Genomic DNA, 22242 nt, shown 5'->3' on the forward strand with positions numbered 1-22242 from the left:
CAAATTTCCGCCTCCTGTATGGGAGAACCGGTCCAAACAGACAGCAACCCACCACTGGTGTAAACTCTGTTATTATGTGTATTTAAATTTTTTATATATATCTTCATTGGTGCAGAACTAATATTCATTTTTTAGAGTCTTTATGACGTGGAGTAAGAATTTCACCATCATGGCTCTAGCTGATGGGACTGAGACAGTGGCGGATTCCTATTGGTGTGGTTCAGAGCGCCACACCAATAGCAACCCACTATCAATTATTAGTGGAAAGTACACTGCATCCCTGGGAGACAGATGGTAGTAGAGACAACTATCAAGGGACTCTTCCAAAGCAGGAGGTAGGGCCAGGATAAAAAGACCCAGGGGTCTTCTGAAAAGGAAGGTTCAAGGCCTCCAAAGTTCAGGCTCAACCATTCCACTGTTGTAATCATAGGTTTATAAGCACTGAAATTTGGGAATAAGATATTACTGGAGAGTGATGTTTTAAGCCTAATTGTGTGCTGAATAAAACCTTAATTCTTCCTCTATGGAAAGGCAGCTAAGTCCAGGCTGAGTAAGCAAGCTGCAGACCATGTATGGACTTGGTATGCAATATGAAGAAAAACCTATAGCTAACTTCCATATAAGGAAATATACGGTATGCATTACTGACATTCCTTTGCAAACAGAAAATCCAGAGAAAAAGCAAGGAATGTAGCTTCTGTTAATTACTAAAGGGAAGCCACAAGAGAAGCTTGCCTTATAAGGTGCAAAAGTGAATAGTAGCTGGAGGATGGCTTAATGTATGTGGCGTTCGCGAATTGGTTATTCTGTACCACATGTCAGAACTGTGAAAACACAATTAAAAAGGAGAGACCTTGATTCATTCGAGGTCGTCTCACAGAGAAAACGTTCTCTCTGTCGCTTCATTCTGATGTGGCAATCATGGCATGCAGTGCCTCCCTAGAGGTCGACCCACCGGGGGAGGGCTGCATGCCTTCATTCCACTAGAAGAATATACTTACTATCAAGAATGGGGCCACTCCTATCATTGGTAACGGCCTTCTTCAGCCTTTTCCCTTTGGTAATATCAGTCAATAAAGCATTTCGTCCTGCTTGCTCTGATCTATTCAAACTAGGCTTCTCTACGTTTGCCTGCAAAGCAAAAATACAAGCAATTAGAATGAGGACAGAAGCACTTAAATCAGAACATTTCTTCCTGAAATCAGCACATTTTTTTGCATCATGATTTTCTACAGAGCTTTGTTGTTTGCATATGCATGAAACATTTAGCTGGCTCAGATTTTATACCTTTCAAAGTACAACTGCATGATTGTAAATGGGTTAAATGGAGTAACTTCCAAATTCTGACTGATATCAACAGTGCTACCTAGTGTGCTACTCTCCATCAGCACAGCCTGGGGATGGAGAACATATATCACATCTTGTTCAACAACAATTGCAAGCATTTTGGGCCTTTTATGTATTTTAGGAAGACATTTTTAAAACGACCATTTCTTTCTACAAACCCACGTGGCCTTATTAATTTAAAGTAGTACCAATTTAAAATTTAAAGATTATTTGAGTAAAGCTAACTTTAGAAAGACTTCAAGCCATTTTTCTCACAGGCAAAACTCGTACAGGTGAAACTCGAAAAATTAGAATATTGTGCAAAAGTTCATTTATTTCAGTAATGCAACTTAAAAGGTGAAACTAATGTGTGTGTGAGAGACTTATTACATGCAAAGCAACATAGTTCAAGCCATGATTTATCATAATTTATCATAATTGTGATGATTATGGCTTGCAGCGCATGAAAATCCCAATTCCACAATCTCAGAAAATTAGAATAATAATAATTAATAATAATTTATTAGACTTGTATGCCACCCCTCTCTGAAGACTCGGAGCGGATATCACATGCAATCAGTAAAACAAGGATTGTACATAGAACAATATAGGACCTCTGAGAAGTATAAGCTTGCATACTTGGTTTGGGGCCCTTTTGCAGCAATTACTACTTCAATGCGGTGTGGCATGGAATCTCTCAGCCTGTGGCACTGCTGAGGTTTTATGGAAGACCAGGATGCTTCAATAGCGGCCTTCAACTCTTTTACATTATTCGGTCTCTTGTCTCTCAACTTTCTCTTGGCAATGCCCCATAGACTATCTATGGCAGTGATGGCGAACCCCTGGCAAAGCTGCAATGTGCATGTGTATGCAGGCCAGCTGATTTTTGGCTTGCAGAGGCTCTGGGAGGGCGTTTTTGGCTTCCAGAAAGCCTCAGGTGGGGGGAGAGGCATTTTTACCCTCCCCCAGTTCCAGGAAAGCCTTTGGAGTCTGGGGAGGGTGAGACACGAGCCTACTGGGCCCACCAGAAGTTGGGAAACAGGCCATTTCCAGCCTCCAGAGGGCCTCTGGGGGGGGGACAAGCTGTTTTCACCCTCCCTGTGCATTGAATTATGGGGGACGCACGGTCTTTCGGCACCTGAGGGAAAAAAAGGTTTGCCATCGCTGGTCTATGGGGTTCAGGTCAGATGGGTTGTTGGTCAATCAAGCACAGTAATCCCACGGTCAATGAACCAGTTTTTGGTGCTTTGACGGTGTGGGCAAGTGCCAAATCCTGCTGGAAAATGAAGTCAGTATCCCCCTAAAGCTCATCTGCGGAAGGAAGAATGAAGTGCTCAAAAATCTCCTGGTAGACAGCTGCATTGACCCTGGACTTAATGAAGCACAGTGGACCAACACCAGCAGATGACATGGCTCCCCAAATCAACACAGACTGTGGAAACTTCACACTCTCAAGCATCTTGCAGCGTGTGCCTTTCCATTCTTCCTTCATACTCTGGGTCTTTGGTTTCAAAACAAGATGCAAAAAATTCCACAGTCTGTGGAATCTATGAGGCATTGCCAAGAAAATGAGGAATGATATTAGACTGAACAATGCAAAAGAGCTGAAGGCCGTTATTCTGGTCTTCCATAACACCTCAGCAGTACCACAGGCTGATAGCTTCCATGCCACGCCACATTGAGGCAGTAACTGCTGCAAAAGGGGCCCAAACCAAATTACGAGTACAAATGCATGCGTATACTTTTCAGAGGTCCGTTATTGTTCCATGTACAATCCTTGTTTTATTGTTTTCATGTAATATTCTAATTTTCTGAGATTTTGGATTTGGAGTTTTCATGAGCTGTACTCCATAACGATTATAATTATGACAAATCATGGCTTCAAATATCTTGCCTTGCATGTAATGAGTCTCTCATATTAGTTTCACCTTTTAAGTTGCATTATTGAAATAAATGAACTTTAATAAATGAAAAAAATATTCCAATGTTTTGAGTTTTACCTGTGATACAGAAGAAATTTAGCAAGCTTCACTCCCCCCAAAAAGTATTGAAATATTTTTATTTTCCTCTGCTTAGGTATCTTACCGTCACACAGCAAAATGTGTCATTTCAGAATGCACGTTCGGAGTGAGGTTTGTCACATAGTGTTTGCATGCAGGTGTGTATGGAAAATGATAACATTGCTTCTAGAGAATGAGAATACCTCTAGAGCAGTGTTTCCCAACCTTGGCAACTTGAAGATATTTGGACCTCAACTCCCAGAATTCCCCAGCCAGCAAATGCTGGCTGGGGAATTCTGGGAGTTGAAGTCCAAATATCTTCAAGTTGCCAAGGTTGGGAAACACTGCTCTAGACTGATCAATATTTATGAATGAGAAGCTCAGCTAATTAACTAACTCTGGAATTTTTCTCCTGAAATAAAATGCATGTAGCATAAATGGCAAATATGTGGCCTCTAATGATGCAATTGTATATAAGAAGGGCAGTTATATAAATGTTATAAACTTACTAACTAAGAAACGAGAATGTAGTAAAAATAAGCCCACATTCATCTCTGAATGTCTAGGGACTTAAATGAAAGCAGACATTCAAATTCAAATACAAATAAGCCTGTGAAGAAAATACATTTTTTTAAAAATTGCTAATTTGGAAAGACATGTTTGCACAGACTTATTTTCTATAAACTAGCACTTTTAGAATAGTGGATAATCTCGTAGAATTTCCTGGTTTTATTTGTAGAGGAGCAAATTTTTTGATTACAATACTTTTTATTAAAACCATTTGAAGATTTTTCATTTGCCAGTTCAAGCAGCTGTGTAGATATTTCCAATTTTAAAAACTTGCAACCTATGTTTAAAATCTGCTGTGTACTGCTAGAAAATCTAAACAATATTTTCTTAACAGAAATACCAGCCTATAATTTAACATAAACATATGAAAATATTTGCAAGGGTAAGATGAAACAGCTTAAATTTTCTCAAATGTCTTAAATGCTGACTCAAGTTTGTTCAAAATTTTACTAAAGAAGTATATTTTACTCCTTACTCAGTAGTGGGTTGTAAATCCTGTTACTACCAGTTCGGGTACGTGCACATGTGACACTTTTGTGCATACACAAAGCTTCCCAGGTGGGTGGGTGGAGCTTCCTGCCGCCACTGGTTCCCCAAACTCGGAGCAATCTGCCGCTGTCTCTACCACAATCTCCCATCTTCATTCTAAATCTTGCACAATATTCTTGCAGTTGTGTTGTGTTAAATTTCTATTATATTTACATGATAGCAGTGTTCCAATATTTGAGGGGCTGTCACAAAGAAGACAGAGTCAACCTATTCTCCAAAGCTCCTGAAAGCAGGACAAGGAGCAATGGATGGAAACTAATCAAGGAGAGGAGTAACCTAGAACTAGGGAGAAATTTCCTCACACTTAGAACAAGTAATCAGAAGAACAACTTGCCTCCATAAGTTTTGGATCCTCCAACACTGGAAATTTTTAAGAAGATATTGGACAGCCACTTGTCTGAAATACTATAGGGCAGTGATGGCAAAACTTTTTTTCCTCGGGTGCTGAAAGAGCGTGCATGCACTGTATCGCGCATACATGAGTGCCCACACCCATATTTCAATGCCTGGGGAGGGCAAGAACAGCTTTCCCTGCCCCCTGGAGGCCCTCTCAGGGCTGAAAATGGCTTGCTTTCCGACCGCTCGCGTGCCAGCAGATATGGTTTCGCATGCCACCCGTGCCATAGGTTCGCCATCACTGCTATAGGGTTTCCTCTCTGAGCAAGGGGTTGGACTCCTGTGCAATTGTTTATATTCCCTGTTGTTGATTATTTTGTAAATCAGTAACTGTTCACCCTACCAACCCTTTACATGCTGTGAATATTTTAAACAGATGAAAGAGGTTATGGATGCCTGACTGAGTACATTTTTCAAACCTAGCCAATTGTTTAACAAGTTCAGCAAAGCATACTTAAGCAAATAATAGTATCCCGTTTCATGGGTAAACAGATAAATGAGAATGGAGAAGTGGTGAGTGAATTTGTTGAATATGTTCACTCCTCCAAAACATATTCCAGATATTTAGCAACTACTGTCCCTTAAATGCTGCTCCAGAGAGACATGGAACTTATTACAGAGTTGCTGAATCTATCACTATGGGAAACACAGAGTGGGTCCCAATTCCATACCTCCTTTTGCAAAGTTGCCTCTTTGTTAACTTTCATAAATGTAGCATGATTTTAGCTAAATCGGGAGTAGTAGAGGATATTTTTGATCCTTTCCCAAAACAAATACCATCTGAGTGCCATTGTAATTCATCCTGTATATATTCACTCATGCCCTCATCACCTCGAGGCTCGACTACTGTAACGCTCTCTACATGGGGCTACCTTTGAAAAATGTTCGGAAACTTCAGATCGTGCAGAATGCAGCTGCGAGAGCAATCATGGGCTTTCCCAAATATGCCCATGTTACACCAACACTCCGCAGTCTGCATTGGTTGCCGATCAGTTTCCGGTCACAATTCAAAGTGTTGGTTATGACTTATAAAGCCCTTCATGGCACCGGACCAGATTACCTCAGGGACCGCCTTCTGCTGCACAAATTCCAGCGACCAGTTAGGTCTCACAGAGTGGATCTTCTCCGGGTCCCGTCAACTAAGCAATGTCGCCTGGCGGGACCCAGGGGAAGAGCCTTCTCTGTGGCGGCCCCGGCCCTCTGGAACCAACTCCCCCCAGAGATTAGAACTGCCCCCACCCTCCTTGCCTTTCGTAAAAACCCACCTCTGCCGCCAGGCATGGGGGAATTGAGATCCTCTTTCCCCCTAGGCCTTTACAATTCTATGCATGGTATGTATGTATGTATGTTTGGTTTTTATATTAATGGATTTTTAATCATTTCTAATACCAAATTACTATTGTACACTGTTTTATTGTCGCTGTTAGCCGCCCCGAGTTTTCGGAGAGGGGCAGCATACAAATCTAATAAATAAATAAATAAAATAAATACAGTGATCCCTCGAGTTTCGCGATCTCGATGTTCGCTAAACGCTATATCGCGAGTTTTCAACCCGGAAGTAAACTCCACCATCTGCGCATGCGTGCCCTTCCACGCATGCGTAGATGGTGGAGTTTCCCCGCCGGGCAGAGGCTTCCCTGGGTCTTCCCCCTCTTGCCCCGGTAAGGCGCGAGCAACGGCGTGGGCGGGTGGGCGGCACACGCGCGGGGAAACCCCAGGGCCGCTTCTCAGCTGAGAAGCGGCCCCAGCAACAGCGCGGGGGGGTGGGCAGCACGCGCGCGCGCGGAGGAAACCCCAGGGCCGCTTCTCAGCTGAGAAGCGGCCCCAGCAACAGCGCGGGGGGCGGGCAGCACGCGCGCGCGCGGGGGAAACCCCAGGGCCGCTTCTCAGCTGAGAAGCAGCCCCAGCAACAGCGCGGGGGGCGGGCAGCACGCGCGCGCGCGGGGGAAACCCCAGGGCCGCTTCTCAGCTGAGAAGCGGCCCCAGCAACAGCGCGGGGGGCGGGCAGCACGCGCGCGCGCGGAGGAAACCCCAGGGCCGCTTCTCAGCTGAGAAGCGGCCCCAGCAACAGCGCGGGGGGCGGGCAGCACGCGCGCGCGCGGAGGAAACCCCAGGGCCGCTTCTCAGCTGAGAAGCGGCCCCAGCAACAGCGCGGGGGGCGGGCAGCACGCGCGCGCGGGGGGGAAACCCCAGGGCCGCTTCTCAGCTGAGAAGCGGCCCCAGCAACAGCGCGGGGGGCGGGCAGCACGCGCGCGCGCGGAGGAAACCCCAGGGCCGCTTCTCAGCTGAGAAGCAGCCCCAGCAACAGCGCGGGGGGCGGGCAGCACGCGCGCGCGCGGAGGAAACCCCAGGGCCGCTTCTCAGCTGAGAAGCAGCCCCAGCAACAGCGCGGGGGGCGGGCAGCACGCGCGCGCGCGGGGGGAAACCCCAGGGCCGCTTCTCAGCTGAGAAGCGGCCCCAGCAACAGCGCAGGGGGCGGGCGGCACGCGCGCGGACAAGCAGCAGCAGCGAGGCGGCGGGGAAACCCAATCTTCGGCTCCTCGCTGCTGCTGTGGAAATAAAAACACCATCTGCGCATGCGCAGATGGTGTTTTTACTTCCGCACCGCTACTTCGCGACAAATCGATCATCGCGAGGGGTCCTGGAACGGAACCCTCGCGATGATCGAGGGATCACTGTAAAGCTGATTTTCAGACCTCCTGGGCACACTGGGAGTCGGGAAACAGGCTGTTTCCAGCCTCTGAAGGGGATGGGAAAGGCCTATTTTCTTTGCTCTCCCCAAGCTCCAGAACCTTTCTAGGAGCCTGGAGAGGATGAAAGCAGCCTTCCCCACCTCCCAGAGGCCCTCCGGAGGCAAAAATGGCCCATTTCCCTTAGGGCCTCTGGAGGGGGGAAGGCCATTTTTGCCCTCCCCAGGCTCTTAGAAAGGCTCCGAAGCCTGGGGAGAATGAAAAAAAAAAGATGTGCCATCATGTGCCAGGGGTCACACTTACATGTGTGGGGAGATGCATGGAATTATGGGTATGGGCACACACACCCATTCCCCAATGCACACACACACTTTTTGATACACAAACCAAAAAAGGTTCACCATTTCAGGCATAGGGTTTGGGCATTGGATTGGAAGACTTCCAATGTCCCTTCCAATTTTGTTAGTCTGATATGCTGGTAATTTAAAACTTAATAGTGTTATTTATCTTAGCAAGTTTTTCAGAAAGCATACAAAAAAAGAACACAAACCTAAAATACAAACTACAGTAATACCTCATGATACGAACTTAATTGGTGCAAGGAGGAGGTTCGTAAGACGAAAGGTTCGTAAGACGAAACATTGTTTCCCATAGGAAACAATGTAAAGTCAATTAATCCGTGCAACCAAAAACCCCCCCGCAAAAAAACAGCTTTCGGCGACTGCTGGGAAGCCGCGCAGCTGTTTTAAAAGGTGACAGACGGCCTGGGGGGCTTCCCAGCACCCCCCCAAACCCAGGTTCGGGGTTCCGGGGGGTGCTGGCAAGCCCACCAGGCCGGCTGCGACCTTTTAAAACACCCGCGCTGCTTCGCAGCTGTCTCCTGAAGCCGAACGCTAAAGCCGAACTTCCGCGTTCGGCTTCGGGAGACAGCTGTGAAGCGGCGCGGGTGTTTTAAAAGGTCGCAGCCGGCCTGGGGGGCTTGCCAGCACCACCCCGAACCCGGGTTCGGGGTTCGGGAGGGTGCTGGCAAGCCCCCCAGGCCGGCTGCGACCTTTTAAAACACCCGCGCCACTTCGCAGCTGTCTCCTGAAGCCGAACGCTAAAGCCGAACTTCCGCGTTCGGCTTCGGGAGACAGCTGCGAAGCGGCGCGGGTGTTTTAAAAGGTCGCAGCCGGCCTGGGGAGCTTCCCAGCAACCTCCCGAACCGAACCCGGGGTTCAGCAAAATTTTGCCTCTTCTTACGAACTTTGTTCGAGTTACGAACCGGCGTTCGGGAGGCTTCTGGGAAGCCCCGCCGCCCGGCTGTCACCTTTTAAAACAGCCGCGCGGCTTCCCAGCAGTCTCCGAACGCCGGTTCATAACTCAAAAAAAGTTCGTAAGAAGAGGCAAAATTTTTCTGAACCCCAGGTTCGTATCACGAGTTGTTCGTAAGACGAGGGGTTCGTATCTTGAGGTACCACTGTATATGACAAACTATATGACAAACTTCAACTTCAACCACAACAACACAAAAGCATACAACAGATTTAAACTTAATATTAACCGCTCCAAACTTGACTGTAAAAAATATGACTTCATTAACCGAGTTGTCGAAGCATTGAACTCATTACCGGACTCCATAGTGTCATCCCCAAACCCCCAACACTTTACCTTTAGATTATCTACGGTTGACCTATCCAGATTCCTAAGAGGTCAGTAAGGGGCGAGTACAAGTGCACTAGAGTGCCTTCCGTCCCCTGTCCTATTGCTCTCCTATATCTCCTATACCTTTCCTCTATTCCTATATCTCTTCTTCTATTCTTTCATTGATATGTTCTATTCCTATATCTTCTCTTCTCTTCTTTCTTAGATATATTTTACTATGAGTATACAGTGATCCCCCGATCATTGCGAGGGTTCCGTTCCAGGACCCCTCGCAATGATCGGGTTTTCGCGAAGTAGCGCTGCGGAAGTAAAAACACCATCTGCGCATGCGCAGATGGTGTTTTTACTTCCGCCGCAGCAGCGAGGAGCCGAAGATTGGGGTTTTAAAACACCCGCGCGGCTTACAAACTGAGCCCTAAAGCCAAGCGCCAAAGGCGAACTTCTGCGCTTGGCTTCAGGACTCAGTTTGGAAGCCGCCCGAGTGTTTTAACGGGTCTCCGCCAACATGGGGAGCTTCCTAGCACCCTCCCGAGCCCCCAACCCGGGTTTGGGGGGTGCTAGGAAGCTCCCCATGTTGGCAGCGACGTTTTAAAACACCCGCGCGGCTTCCAAACTGAGCCCTAAAGCCAAGCGCCAAAGGCGAACTTCTGCGCTTGGCTTCAGGACTCAGTTTGGAAGCCGCGCGAGTGTTTTAACAGGTCTCCGCCAACATGGGGAGCTTCCTAGCACCCCCCAAACCCGGGTTGGGGGCTCGGGGGGGGGTGCTAGGAAGCTCCCCATGATGGCGGAGACCTGTTAAAACACTCGCGCGGCTTCCAAACTGAGTCCTGAAGCCAAGCGCAGAAGTTCGCCTTTGGCGCTTGGCTTCAGGACTCAGTTTGGAAGCCGCGCGAGTGTTTTAAAAGGTCTCCGCCAACAATGGGAGCTTCCTAGCACCCCCCAAACCCGGGTTGGGGGCTCGGGGGGGGTGCTAGGAAGCTCCCCATGTTGGCGGAGACCTGTTAAAACACTCGCACGGCTTCCAAACTGAGTCCTGAAGCCAAGCGCAGAAGTTCGCCTTTGGCGCTTGGCTTCAGGACTCAGTTTGGAAGCCGCGCGAGTGTTTTAAAAGGTCTCCGCCAACAATGGGATCTTCCTAGCACCCCCCAAACCCGGGTTGGGGGCGCGGGGGGGGGTGCTAGGAAGCTCCCCATGATGGCGGAGACCTGTTAAAACACTCGCGCGGCTTCCAAACTGAGTCCTGAAGCCAAGCGCAGAAGTTCGCCTTTGGCGCTTGGCTTCAGGACTCAGTTTGGAAGCCGCGCGAGTGTTTTAAAAGGTTTCCCCCAACAATGGGATCTTCCTAGCACCCCCCAAACCCGGGTTGGGGGCTCGGGGGGGGTGCTAGGAAGCTCCCATTGTTGGCGGAGACCTTTTAAAACACTCGCGCGGCTTCCAAACTGAGTCCTGAAGCCATCGCCAAAGGCGAACTTCTGCGCTTGGCTTCAGGACTCAGTTTGGAAGCCGCGCGAGTGTTTTAACAGGTCTCCGCCAACATGGGGAGCTTCCTAGCACCCCCCCCCGAGCCCCCAACCCGGGTTTGGGGGGTGCTAGGAAGCTCCCATTGTTGGCGGAGACCTTTTAAAACACTCGCGCGGCTTCCAAACTGAGTCCTGAAGCCAAGCGCCAAAGGCGAACTTCTGCGCTTGGCTTCAGGACTCAGTTTGGAAGCCGCGCGAGTGTTTTAACAGGTCTCCGCCATCATGGGGAGCTTCCTAGCACCCCCCCGAGCCCCCAACCCGGGTTTGGGGGGTGCTAGGAAGCTCCCATTGTTGGCGGAGACCTTTTAAAACACTCGCGCGGCTTCCAAACTGAGTCCTGAAGCCAAGCGCCAAAGGCGAACTTCTGCGCTTGGCTTCAGGACTCAGTTTGGAAGCCGCGCGAGTGTTTTAACAGGTCTCCGCCATCATGGGGAGCTTCCTAGCACCCCCCCGAGCCCCCAACCCGGGTTTGGGGGGTGCTAGGAAGCTCCCATTGTTGGCGGAGACCTTTTAAAACACTCGCGCGGCTTCCAAACTGAGTCCTGAAGCCAAGCGCTAAAGGCGAACTTCTGCGCTTGGCTTCAGGACTCAGTTTGGAAGCCGCGCGAGTGTTTTAACAGGTCTCCGCCATCATGGGGAGCTTCCTAGCACCCCCCCCAGCCCCCAACCCGGGTTTGGGGGGTGCTAGGAAGCCCCCCATGCCGGCGGGAAGACCCAGGGAACGTTCCTTCGGCTGCCCAGCAGCTGATCTGCCGGAACGCAAACTCCACCATCTACGCATGCGTGCAGATGGTGTTACTTCCGGGTTGAAAACTCGCGATATAGCCGTTTCGCAATGATCGGGGTCGCGATACCCGGGGGATCACTGTATCCTCTATAACCTTCATCATGTATTTTACTATGTGTGTGTATATATATATATATATATATATATATATATATATATATATATATATATATATATATATATATATATACCCACTAAAACCCTCATTATGTATTGGACAAAATAAATAAATAAATAAAAACAGCCAACTGAACAAACAACAAAGCCAACAAAAAGTAAAAATCTGTCTGTCTGCTTATCATCTAGACCAGTGTTTCCCAACCAGTGTGCCGTGGCACACTAGTGTGCCGCGAGACATGGTCAGGTGTGCCGCGAAGAAGGAAGCTCAGCTTCTGTTCTCGCAACTTTTTGCTGATAGTGCGAAAAGCAAAAAGTTGTGAGACCGGAAGCTGAGCTTCCTTCTTTGCACCTTCCAAGTTTTCCGGCAGCTAAAGCGCCTCGCCCGGCTGGAGCTTCCCTGGCGGCAGACTGCCCAACGCCGCTGCTGCGGCGTGGTGTATGAGAAAGAGAGAGAGATAGCAAGAGAGAGAAAGAGATAGCAAGAGAGGTAGAGAGAGAAAGAGAGGGAGAGGGGGGGGGAGAAAGAGAAAGCAAAAAGAGGGAGAGAGGGGGGGAGAGAAAGAGAAAGACAGGAAGAAAGAGAGAGAGAGAAAGCAAGAGAGAAAGAGGGGGAAGGAGGGAGAGAGAAAGAGCAAAAAAGAGAGGAAGGGAGAAACAAAGTGGGATGGAGAGAGAGGGAAAGAAAGAGGAAGGAAGGGAGAGAGAGAGAGAAAGAGGGAGAGAGAAATAGAGCGAAAGGAAGAGAGAGATTTTTTTTGTCCAAACCTTTTTTAGCCCACCCCCCCACTGTTCCCCAGGATTTTGTAAATGTGAATAATGTGCCGCGGCTCAAAAAAGTTTGGGAAACACTGATCTAGACCGAGGGATAGGCAAAGTTGGCTCTTCTATGACATGTGGACTTCAACTCCCAGAATTCCTGAGCTAGCATGATTGGCTCAAGAATTCTGGGAGTTGAAGTCCACAAGTCATAGAAGAGCCAACTTTGCCTACTCCTGATCTAGCCTAAAAACGTGCTAAAACGACAAATCAGGATGATAAATTTTGTCTCCCTTACACTACTTTTATTTTTAAAATTGTAACTTACCTGTGAAAATGTTGGAGGAGGGGGAGGAGCTGGAGGAGGCGGAACAGGCATCTTCCTAGACGTCAATCACACCTTGGTTGCAATGAAACCTATTGTTGGAATGCAAATAAGGTATAAGGTTACAAACCGAGCCATATTTGGTCTAGTAGTGAAGGTATCAGGCTAGAAAGCAGGAGACTCTGAGTTCTAGTCCTATGTTAAGCATGAGAACCAGTTGGGTGACTCTCGCTCTCAGCCAAGCCCAGTTCACAGAGTTGTGGTGGAAAAAAATAGGAGGAGGAAGGAGTATCAAGTATGTTTGCTGCCTTGTAAAAATGGTGAGATAAAAAGTACTAAAATTAATGGGCAACTATTGTCGTCTTCCTTTCCCCATTATAATTTATAATAAATTTGTAGTTTTAGAGAGAGCAAAAGATCTGACTTGACTGAAAATCCAATCAATCTAATTTTGTTTTTAAAAAACAGGATGATATGGAACAGAAAGCTAAGATAAGATAAAGGCAAAGAAATGTTTGCATATCATTGTTTCAAAGAGCAAGTTTCTAGGTCATCTGTCCTATTTAGACCAAGATGTTTACTATGGTGTTGCCAGGGGAGATATCTAGAGTCAAAAATCACCATTTAGCTATGGTGTTTGTGAAGATCAGTCTCAAATTCTCAGTGTAATCTACTTCACAAGTTTGTCATAAATGATAAAATTCAGAGAAAAGCGAAACAATAATGTGGACCATCTGGAATTCCTCGAGGTAAAAAAGAGAGATAAGAACAATCCAAAACTCCTATGTCCTATAGAATCAAAGTACAGTGATCTCTCGGTTAGCGCGGGGGTTACGTTCCAAGACCTCCCGCGCTAACCGATTTCCGCGTTATATTGGATGCGGAAGTAAAACCACCATCTGCGCATGTGCGCCATTTTTTTCATGGCCGCACATGCGCAGATGGTGGAGTTTGCGTGTGGGCGGCGGGGAAGACCAAGGGAAGATTCCTTCAGCCGCCCAACAGCTGATCTGCTCCGCAGCGCGGAAGCAGCGAGGAGCCGAAGATGGGGTAAAGGCAAAGGGGAAACCCCATCTTCGGCTCCTCGCTGCTGCCGCGCTGCGGAGCGGATCAGGTGTTGGGCGGCTGAAGGAACCTTCCCTTGGTCTTCCCGCTTGCCGCTTGCCAGTCCACACACGCCCCCCTGGATGAGCCGGCCACAGGGGCGAGGGGTGGGGATGAAGGGGCAGGACTTCCCGGGCGGAAGGCATGCTCGGCTCTGCCGCTCCAGCCCCTTTCGGCCGAGCCTCCCCGGCCAAGCAGCCAGGGAAGTCGAGCCAGGCGTGGCGGCGGCAGCGCTGCTTCTCCGGTCGCCCGGTCCTCTCCTGCCTCCTGCGCCGATGTTCCCCGCTGCGACGGAAGGCAGTCGCTTGGCTAGGGAGGCTCGGCCGAAAGGGGCTGGAGCGGCAGAGCCGAGCACGCCTTCCGCCCGGGAAGTCCTGCCCCTTCATCCCCACCCCTCGCCCCTGTGGTCGGCGGGGATGAAAGGGCAGGACTCCCTGGGTGGAAGGCGTGCTCGGCTCTGCCGCTCCAGCCGCTTTCGGCCGAGCCTCCCTAGCCAAGCGACTGCCTTCCGTCGCAGCGGGGAACATCGGCGCAGGAGGCAGGAGAGGACCGGGCGACCGGAGAAGCAGCGCTGCCGCCGCCACGCCTGGCTCGACTTCCCTGGCTGCTTGGCCGGGGAGGCTCGGCCGAAAGCGGCTGGAGCGGCAGAGCCGAGCACGCCTTCCACCCAGGGAGTCCTGCCCTTTCATCCCCGCCGACCACAGGGGCGAGGGGTGGGGATGAAGGGGCAGGACTTCCCGGGCGGAAGGCGTGCTCGGCTGTGCCGCTCCAGCCCCTTTCGGCCGAGCCTCCCCGGCCAAGCGGCAGCCTTCCACCGGGAGGCTCAGCATTCCGTCAGTCGTAGCGCTGGCTGTCAACTTTTCTTTTTAGCACTGGGGAGGCAAGTCAGCTCCTGCCCAGTTTTAAAAAGAAAAGTTGACAGCCAGCGATTGTTCCGCTGCCGCCAGCATGGCCTGGCTGGCAGCGGAAGATGTAACGGAGCCCACGGGGGATTCGCCTTCCTCCCACCCGCAGCTGAGACTGATTGTGGGCTCCTTCGCAACCTCGGAGAGCTTCCGGGGCATGAAAGCTCACGAAAACCAGGAAGCTCTCCGAGGTTGCGAAGGAGCCCACGATCAGTCGGCTGCCGGCGGGAGGAAAGCGAATGCCACGGGGCTGGGCTCGGCTCCCCCCTCGGCTCCCCCCCTTACCAGCCCCGCCGCGGAAGGCTCCATTCTGTTCCCTGCCGGCCCGATTGAGCGGCCGGCGGTCTCCATTCAGGGAACAGAATAAAAAAAAAATTATTTTTTAATATTTTATTTTTTTAAATAATATTTTTTGAAAAACCGCGTTGCAGCGTTTCGCGCTAATCGAGAACGCGCAAGTCGAGGGACCACTGTAAACCAAAAACAACAAGTTTAAAGCAATTTCATTCTTTTTATTATTCCTCCACCAGCATGCTTAAGAACTGGATGACCTGTCAGCCCTAACAGCTAGTTACTTACAAACAAACAAACAAAAACTCAGGGCATCTCAAACATGTAAAAGTTTTTGAAAGAGAAGAAATTTTGGGGTGAAGACACATGAGAGTTCATATTCAGTCTTTTATAATGATGATGTCTTAATGGTAGCATGAAAATACTGTTTTCAGGGTTGTACTGCACAGGCTTTTGGAAATAAGCAGCGTACAATATGATAAATAATATTCCCAAAGACTCAGATCATGTCTCCTTTTGGGGAATGGATGGAAGATATAATGCATTAAATATTTCCAACACTGAATATTGAGGAACAGGCTGTAGTTTATTTCCGCCACTTCCAAAAAAATATTGTACATGGCAGAGAGAAAGTAAACTTCATCTACAACTTGAAAAGTAGAAAGTCTGACATGAAGGTGTCAAATAAAACATGGTCCAGATCAGTGTTTCTGAACCTCAACAAGATTTGTGGACTTCAATTCCTAGAATTCTCCATGCTAGCTGGGGAATTCTAGGGGTTGAAGTCCTCACGTATTACAGATGCTGAGGTTCAAAAACACTGAGTAAGGTAATATTAAGCAGATCATCCTCTTCTTTGGAGTCTAGCCAAAAGGAACAAGTAAACGAGACTTTCAGTGCAACACTAGGGAATTTTGAACTGTTATTGGGAAGGGTGGTAAGGAAAGAAATGAATCCATTTCTCTTGGCTGCATTCTTGTAGCTGCTCCATACATTATTCTTATGTCTAATAGCAGCATGGAGGAGTTTTCAGATTCCAAAAAGTATTTCTCTGAAAGGAAATGAATGGTCGTGGGGATGAGGAATGCCATATATCAATCCTGTCATCCTACTACTAAGATTCGACCAACACAAAATGTAATACTGTATTATCTAATTCAGATATGTTCTATATTCTCTCTTTCGTAAAGACAATCAATCTAAAAGCTTGATTTACAGTGGTTTGCTTTGCAATCACATTTGCCTCCTTCTTATACTAAAATACTTCCATCAATTAGTATCAGCTGAAGTTTGTCAGTATTTTAGCATTATGTTTTTGCTATCAATCTTCTCTGTAGAAAAAGAAGTTGTTTTTTTCTGCAACCATTTTATGCCTAAATGTGAAAACTGCAGTCTAAAGTTAAATCTGTTTCACTTCCTGTTAATAGAAAAAAATAGTTCTTGCAGCAAACCACAATTTTCTTATTCAACTACAAGTTTCAGGGTGTTTTTCTTTCCATAGCTGCAATGGTTTGTTGAATTCATATCCTACAGCCAACAAATCCTGAGAAAATATTTATAGCCATTGAAATATAAGTATTTTTGTTATTCTGAGGTGGTAGCGGATTATATACGATAATGCAGTAAGCAGAAATATATCAGACTGATTATGCTTAGAATTCCTATGAGAATTAGACAAACCATATTTCATTTTCTTAAGACACATTTTAAATACATAAAGCATTTTAATGAATCTTAAAAAATCATAGCTTAGAGTACAAACTTCTGTAGACCACCCAAATGTTCATTTAGAATTTTGTTTAATGTAGAAGGTATTTTGGAAACAGAAAAGTTATTAAGTATAATGTAATTTATATTGACCAAGCATCCAGATCTCCCTGGCTTTGACAAGTTCTATTTCTCAAATCAGACTTTATATATATATTGTGTCACTAAGTTTAAGTGACACACGTATATATTATATATAAGTGACATATATATATATATATAAATATGTCACTAGGTTTAATTTATTATATGTCACTTACGTGATTACATAATGATGCAAATGATGTCAATTGATTCAAATAATATACATACATGTCTAACAAACACCCCCTTCCCTCAAATAGCCTGTTACTGTATATGAAATTTTATTGTAGTGTTTTTAGACAGCAATTGCGCTGAAAACATGAAGGAAAAATTAGTCTTTGTCCCCAAAGCTTCCTTTCCTTTCTTGGATCTTTGGTTGTTGCAACAACACTGAGAGCAATCTTTAGATATGTGGCATAACTAAAAACATACAATTATAAAATAATATAAAACAATATACAGTAATCTGCAGCACATGCGTTATTAAAAAAAAAAGCTCTCATACTTCTAAAACCCTTTCAACCAGCGAGGCCCAAGACTCATGACAACAAGATTACAACCTCAGACTTCTATGAAAAACTAGTAAAACAAAAATGAAAGGTAGTCCTTGTTTAGTGACAACAATTGGAATTGGCAATTTGGTCCTTGTGAAACAATTATTAAGTGAAACCATAACTGTGGACTTATGTTGTTATTTCAGTTTTCCTTTGCTTTACAGAAAAAAAATCATAATTTCATGGATTAGTGGTAAAGTTATTTTTTACGTGATTGCTGAATTGCAAGTGATCACTAAATGAGGCAGTTGTTAAACAGCTTTATAGGCAGTCTCGCAGGTGCCTGTAAGATCAGCAATGATATTGTATTGAAAATCTTGAATGGTAACTTGATTATTTAAGAACCAAGCTTTTCAAATACCCTAAGCTAGGCTAGTTGGATGACCAAACATCCAGATGTCCATTAGATGACAGCAAAGATTACCCAAACAATTCTTAACTCTTTGTCACCATCAATAATTGTATGCATTTTGAAGTAGGGTAAGGTAGCCCACAAACACCCTTTGCAATCAGGACTAGGATCCCTGACCCAGAATTACATACACATGTAGATGATATACACCCAATAGGCCAGTGATGGCAAACCTTTTTTTCCTCGGGTGCCGAAAAATGCACACACGCTATCACACATGTGTGAGTGCCCACACCCATAATTCAATCTCTGGAGGCCAGAACCAGCTTATTTTCCAACTTCTGGTGGGTCCAATAGGCTCGTGTTTTGCCCTTCCCAGGCTCCAAAGGCTTCCCTGGAGCTGGGGGAGGGTAAAAACACCCTTCCCCATCCCCCCGGAGGCTCTCTGGAAGCCAGAAATGCCCTCCCAGAGCCTCTGTGTGAGCAAAAAAAACAGCTGGCCAGCACACACATGCACATTGAAGCTGAGCTAGGGCAACAACTCATGTACCAGCAGATATTGCTCTGCGTGCCACCTGTGGCCAGTGTTCCCTCTAATTTTTTGGGGGGGTGGGCGGAAAAGTATAGTGTCTGAGCGGCAATCCCTTTGGGACTGGGCGGCACAGAAATATTAAATAAATAAATAAACAAACAAACAAACAAACAAATAAAAAACCCACCCTGTTTTGCCTCAGAGAATTTCAAAATAAAATACTGTACTGTGTGTCTATAACAGTGAGCTCATAATAGGGCAACTCTATCAATATCAAAATGCCACTTAAATAGTTGAGCTAGTTTCAAACTAGATTTTGATTTTCTTTCTCTCTTCCTTCCTCCCATTCTTTTTCTTTCTCTTTTCCTTCCTCTCTTTTTTCTATCTGTTTCTCTCTCTTCCTCTCTTCCTCTCTCTCTCTCCTTCCCTCTCACTCTTTCCCTCTCGGCTTCTGGGCAGGTTTGGAAAACTCTGAGTTGATAATGATTTTTAAGTGAGCAATTGCTCACTGCTCAGCTTAGAGGGAACTATGCCTGTGGCACCCGTGCCATTGGTTCTCCATCACTCCAATAGGCTGTTTTAAATTGGTCATTTAAAAAAATTTAGAGAAAAGACAGAAATGGAGAACATATTGCAGTTATTCATTTGATGAATGATTAGTTTTTAAATAGAAAAAAGAGAAATATTGACAAGGATAATTGTAGATTTGGAAGGGAGGAGAGGAGAAATGGGGATTAAATCAGTAGTTTAAGACGGTACAGGTAGTCTTCAGCTTATGACCACAATTGAGGCCAAAATTTATGTTGTTAAGTGAGAAATTTGTTAAGCGAGTTTGCTCCATTTGATGATTTTTCTCACCTCCTTTGTTAAGTGAATCAATGCAGTTCTTAAACTAGTCTCATATTTGTTAAGTGAACCTGGCTTCTCCATTGACATTGCTTGTCAGAAGGTCGCAAAAGGAGATCACATGACTCTGGGATACTGCAACCATAATAAATTTGAGTCAGTTGAAAACCTCTGCATGTAAATCACATGACCGTGAGGATTCCACAAAGATCGTAAGTGTGAAAAATGGTCAAAGTTACTTTTTTCAGTGCTGTTGCAACTTTAAATAGTCACTAACTGTTATAAGTCGAGGAGTATCTGTAATTCTCCTAAAGTCTCACATTTTGGGTCCTAGGCATAATAAATTGAAAAGCAAGCTTGTAGGATCAAGTGAAATTGAACAGTATGCAAATACTCATACTTGGAAAGAAAAAAAGAAAATAACATTGAAGTGCCAGATTTTTTAAAAGGGTATAAATAAGTCTGTTGTCTCTTTAAAAATGGAAAATTAGTAAAATAAAATAAGCAATTTAAAAGAAAAAACAGAAGATATGATGGTTTGGGCAGGAAGGCAATATGTGGTAACGCACTCAGAAAAACCATCACACATTCAATCACATGTCCTGCCAGGTAGAGAAAATTAACCATGCAGTTGGACATGGCCAGTCTTGACTTTGTATAATCCGCTTAGTGTCATTATTTCAGTCTGTAAGGCATGGTTTATGGCATAGCATTATTTGGCTTGTTCAATAAACCATGGTCAAGACAAACAATGGCTTTGTGTAATGTGTGAAGCCACCCACTCAGGAGTGGGCTACTGCCCAGACCGGGGGGGGGGGGGATGCAGTGGGGTAGCAAAAATGGAGCTCCACCCCAGAGCACCCAATTTGCACTGAAAGATGTTGAAAGAAAATGCGTAAGCCACGCCCAGTTTGGTAGTAAAAATTTTGGTAGCCCTTCACTGCACCCACCTACATACAATCTGCCCCTTTCTCTCCCTAACCCTAACTCAGCACGTGTTTCGGAGAGGTTTTTTGCATGGAAGCATGAGCAGAAGTGAAAAACCTTGCCGAAACATGTGTCGCCGTGCGAATTTTGCTACCTGCACAGGTACAGGAAGCAAAATTGTGCTCCAACCTGCACTCGCGTGCCAGAGCCACAGAGCTGCATGCAATTAGCTGTATCAGCAGGGACCCACTACTATCCAGCTATATCTTTACAGATCTCTCCCCTAGTTCCAAATAATTTCTACTGCAGTTCATCAGCCTTACTGCCTCGTCCAACGTTTTTAAAATCAACTTTTGGGTGGCAGGGCAAACATCTCAATAAGATGAGTATTTGTACTGAGTATTTGTGGCCATGGGTTTGTTTTCTTGTAAACAGCTGTTTATAAATGCCCATGCCTATTGTGGTAGTTGTGTGAGTAAAATGTGATGTTCTAAACATTTGAAATGTGGCGAAATTTGCTCCCCTCTCTCGCACATACAAATATTAGAAAGTAGAAAAAGGACAAAAATCCAACCCCTCCCTCATTCACACATTCACAATATTGTTCTGCCAACTACGGGAAAGTGAAATTTGTTGCAAATAAAATAAAATACATTTGTGTTTATCTTTCCAAAATAGAATGAAATCCAGTAGAATTTTATTGGCCAAGTGTGATTGGACACACGTGAAATTTGTCTTGGTGCAAATTTGCAAAAAGCAAAGTATCTTACCTCTACTTTGAATATGCAAGTCTTAACTACAAAAATATGTCAACAGTCTAATAGTCATTTATTTACAGAGCTCCTTTGAAGTCCTTTAACATTCTCAGAAACTCCCTTATCCATTCAGTTGCTAAACTCAACCACTGGATTTTGCTTTTCTTTAAGTTTCTTCATCCTGGTCTTTTATAAGTTAAAAAGAAAGAAGAGAGAGAGGCAGTACATTGACTGCTCATCTCTGCCCATTTCTCCTGAGATAACCTTCCATTTCTCCATTTTTCACAGCTAACCTGCTTTACAGATCTGTTTTTTCTCTCCTGATGATTATCTGTTGCACGTTCTTCCTTCCTCTGGTGATCTCCTTTCCAACTCCACTGCCTTCTTCAGACTTTTCTGTGCCCTTCTCCTTTGATGCATGTACAACACTTCCAATCCACACCAGCATACATACAATTCCATCTGTCCATCCATAACCCTGGGGGGGGGGAATTATTGACCCCCTCAGAGAGGGTGCGCAACTTGGGCGTCCTTCTCGATCCACAGCTCACATTAGAGAACCATCTTTCAGCTGTGGCGAGGGGGGCGTTTGCCCAGGTTTGCCTGGTGCACCAGTTGCGGCCCTATCTGGACCGGGATTCACTGCTCACAGTCACTCATGCCCTCATCGCCTCGAGATTCGACTACTGTAATGCTCTCTACATGGGGCTACCTTTGAAAAGTGTTCGGAAACTTCAGATTGTACAGAATGCAGCTGCGAGCATAGTTCCCTCTAAGCTGAGCAGTGAGCAATCGCTCACTTAAAAATCATCATCAACTCAGAGTTTTCCAAACCTGCCCAGAAGCCGAGAGGGAAAGAGTGAGAGGGAAGGAGAGAGAGAGGAAGAGAGAGAAACAGATAGAAAAAAGAGAGGAAAGAAAAGAGAAAGAAAAAGAATGGGAGTAAGGAAGAGAGAAAGAAAATCAAAATCTAATTTGAAACTAGCTCAACTATTTAAGTGGCATTTTGATATTGATAGAGTTGCCCTATTATGAGCTCACTGTTATAGACACACAGTACAGTATTTTATTTTGAAATTATCTGAGGCAAAACAGTGTGGGTTTTTTATTTGTTTGTTTGTTTGTTTGTTTATTTATTTAATATTTCTGTGCCGCCCAGTCCCAAAGGGACTGCCGCTCAGACACTATACTTTTCCGCCCATCCTCCCAAAAAATTAGAGGGAACACTGGCTGCGAGAGCAATCATGGGCTTCCCAAAGTATGCCCATGTTACACCAACACTCCGCAGTCTGCATTGGTTGCCGATCAATTTCCGGTCACAATTCAAAGTGTTGGTCTTGACCTATAAAGCCCTTCATGGCATCGGACCAGAATATCTCCGGGACCACCTTCTACCGCACGAATTTCAGTGACCGATTAGGTCCCACAGAGTTGGCCTTCTC

General features: G+C 46.0%; 1 protein-coding gene across 4 annotated transcripts in view; it reads right to left on the bottom strand.

Moving 5' to 3' along the window:
* Window positions 1–22242, bottom strand: part of WIPF1 (WAS/WASL interacting protein family member 1) — an 85742-nt gene that overhangs the window by 16126 nt on the left and 47374 nt on the right. For all 4 annotated transcript variants that reach the window (XM_070731777.1, XM_070731778.1, XM_070731779.1 and 1 more), the window contains exons 2-3: window positions 12687–12775; window positions 1002–1131 (exon numbers count right to left, since the gene is read on the bottom strand). In XM_070731777.1, coding sequence (XP_070587878.1) covers window positions 1002–1131; window positions 12687–12737 — 181 coding nt within the window. In that variant the 5' untranslated portion in view covers window positions 12738–12775. The remainder of the gene's footprint in view (window positions 1–1001; window positions 1132–12686; window positions 12776–22242) is intronic.

This window comes from Erythrolamprus reginae, chromosome 1 (genome assembly GCF_031021105.1).
Source record: "Erythrolamprus reginae isolate rEryReg1 chromosome 1, rEryReg1.hap1, whole genome shotgun sequence".
Lineage (NCBI taxonomy): Eukaryota > Metazoa > Chordata > Lepidosauria > Squamata > Dipsadidae > Erythrolamprus > Erythrolamprus reginae.